At 43.2% G+C, this 2,398-nt stretch overlaps 1 protein-coding gene across 1 annotated transcript in view; it reads left to right on the top strand.

The window, feature by feature from the left end:
- GEMIN2 (gem nuclear organelle associated protein 2) overlaps positions 1-980 on the top strand; it is an 18,607-nt gene extending 17,627 nt beyond the window's left edge. Inside the window, exons 10-11 of the mRNA XM_006015361.2 lie at positions 1-33; positions 455-980. The exon at positions 1-33 is cut by the window's left edge and continues 3 nt beyond it. Coding sequence (XP_006015423.1) covers positions 1-33; positions 455-494 — 73 coding nt within the window. The 3' untranslated portion in view covers positions 495-980. The remainder of the gene's footprint in view (positions 34-454) is intronic.
- Positions 981-2,398: the final 1,418 nt, after the last annotated feature.

The following is a 2,398-nucleotide window of genomic DNA, read 5'->3' as shown; positions in this document are numbered from 1 at the left end:
TGCTCTAAATTTGCTAATCTGTTTGGTTAGCAGGTACTGCAAATTAGATATCTAAATAAAAGTTACAATGACTTTTTGCATTATATGTTGTATGTACGTATGTACATATGTTCTCATAATCTATATTCTTTCCAGGCATAGAAAACCAATCCAAGCTTTTGTATACTGTAATCTACGTTTGCTCTACTGAAAGGATCTAGTCTTGCCTTGGTGCTGCTAAAACAAGCATGTATCAACTCCCTCCAAAAACTGGGGTTTTTCTAATGTCCTGATGATCAGCTACTGGTCTTTGAGTAAACCTGATGCTATTCATAGGAAAACAAGTATTTTGGAATGAGTGTTTTTAATACTCCCCTTGACAATAAATATACTGTAAAATAAGGGAAAAACATGTAAAAAACATTCTAATTTGCCTTTGAAAGACCAATATATTTCACTTGTCTCTCTCCAACAGGTATTTTGATCAGCATGACCTAGCTGATAAACCATCCTAATCTGTGCTTGGCCTCCAAGCATCTTGCATCATCTGACTACCTATGGCACTATCAGGAGTAACAGTCAGTTGCAGTGCAGATATGAGGTACCATACAACCTCTCCAATACAATCTCTTGATAATGGATTTGGAACAGTTGTCAGTAGTAAAACTTAAACTGATTTGGCTTATTACACGAATTACTTCTGATGTGAAGAGTCACCACTGAAATGCCTACCCACTTCACACAAACCTCTGTCCAGCAGAAAGCCATAAACCAACTGAACTGTAGGTATGCAAGAACAGTTGATCCTTTAAACTTCTGGAATACAAGTTTACTTGTTTCAGTGGAATTACCATATGAATAAAGACTTCTAGAACTGATTCAAGCTTCATAGTTTTAAAATGCAACAGACTTAAAGCAACCCAGCACTTCCATGAACACACCAACAGAAAGGTTCAGGGGGGTTGTGAAAGGGTTTTTGTGCGAAATTTTACAATAAAATTTTCAAAACTACTTAAGCTTGTATGGTGTCTCAAAACAGTATTTGTCCAAATATATTTTGACTGCACCTTCTAGATCAGGGCTACCCAACTTCTAAGCAGCAGGGGGCTGGGCAACCCCTGACAGGCAGAAAAGCTGCAACAAGAGTGGTTGAGGGAAAGGGGGGTGGGAAGGTGGAGACTAGCTGCTATTGCAGTCACAGCCATAGATCGCAAGAGTGGCCAGGCAGGAACCTGAGACCCACAACTTAACCCCTTGTCGGCTGCCAGTTGGACAGACCTGTTCTAGATGTCTTCAGAATTAACAGTTCTCTTTATATGAACATATAGGGGAGACTCCTGAATATTCAAAATCAGCAGAAATTTGGTACCTGGATTAAGGCCATAAAATCTACTCAAACTCTAGTCCTCATGTCTGCAGCGGTTTAGGTTGTAGCCGTGTTGGTCTAAGGACAGAGGCAGACAAGGTTCCTTGGGTGAATTTGATATCTTTTATTAGACCAACGCAAATAGTTGGAGAAAAGTTATTAAGCAAGCTTTCGGGTTCAAAAACCCTTCATCAGGCTAAGGAAGGTTCAGTACTGGTTAGTGAAACAGTTTAACTGAACAGAACAGAAACACACTTATACTCTCTCCTTTTAATGAGTGTGTTTAGTGGACACCATGAACAAGTCTGTATCTCTTCAACTTGCCCCACTGGGATCTTATTCATAGATTCATAGATGTTAGGGTCGGAAGGCACCTCAATAGATCATCGAGTCCGACCCCCTGCATAGGCAGGAAAGAGAGCTGGGTCTAGATGACCCCAGCTAGATACTCATCTAACCTCCTCTTGAAGACCCCCAGGGTAGGGGAGAGCACCACCTCCCTTGGGAGCCCATTCCAGACCTTGGCCACTCTAACTGTGAAGAAGTTCTTCCTAATGTCCAGTCTAAATCTGCTCTCTGCTAGCTTGTGGCCATTATTTCTTGTAACCCCCAGGGGCACCTTGGTGAATAAAACCTCACCAATTCCCTTCTGTGCCCCCGTGATGAACTTATAGGCAGCCACAAGGTCGCCTCTCAACCTTCTCTTGCGGAGGCTGAATAGATCCAGTTTCTCTAGTCTCTCCTCGTAAGGCTTGGTCTGTAGGCCCTTAACCATACGAGTGGCCCTTCTCTGGACCCTCTCCAGGTTATCCGCATCCCTCTTGAAGTGCGGTGCCCAGAATTGCACGCAGTACTCCAACTGCGGTCTGACCAGCGCCCGATAGAGGGGAAGTATCACCTCCTTGGATCTATTCGTCATGCATCTGCTGATGCACGATAAAGTGCCGTTAGCTTTTCTGATGGCTTCGTCACACTGCTGACTCATGTTTATCTTACAGTCCACTAGGACTCCAAGATCCCTTTCCACTTCCGTACCACCCAGCAGGTCATTCC

This window comes from Alligator sinensis, unplaced genomic scaffold (assembly GCF_000455745.1).
Source record: "Alligator sinensis unplaced genomic scaffold, ASM45574v1 scaffold280_1, whole genome shotgun sequence".
In the NCBI taxonomy this organism is placed as follows: Eukaryota; Metazoa; Chordata; order Crocodylia; family Alligatoridae; genus Alligator; species Alligator sinensis.
This window is presented reverse-complemented; position numbering and strand designations above follow the sequence as displayed.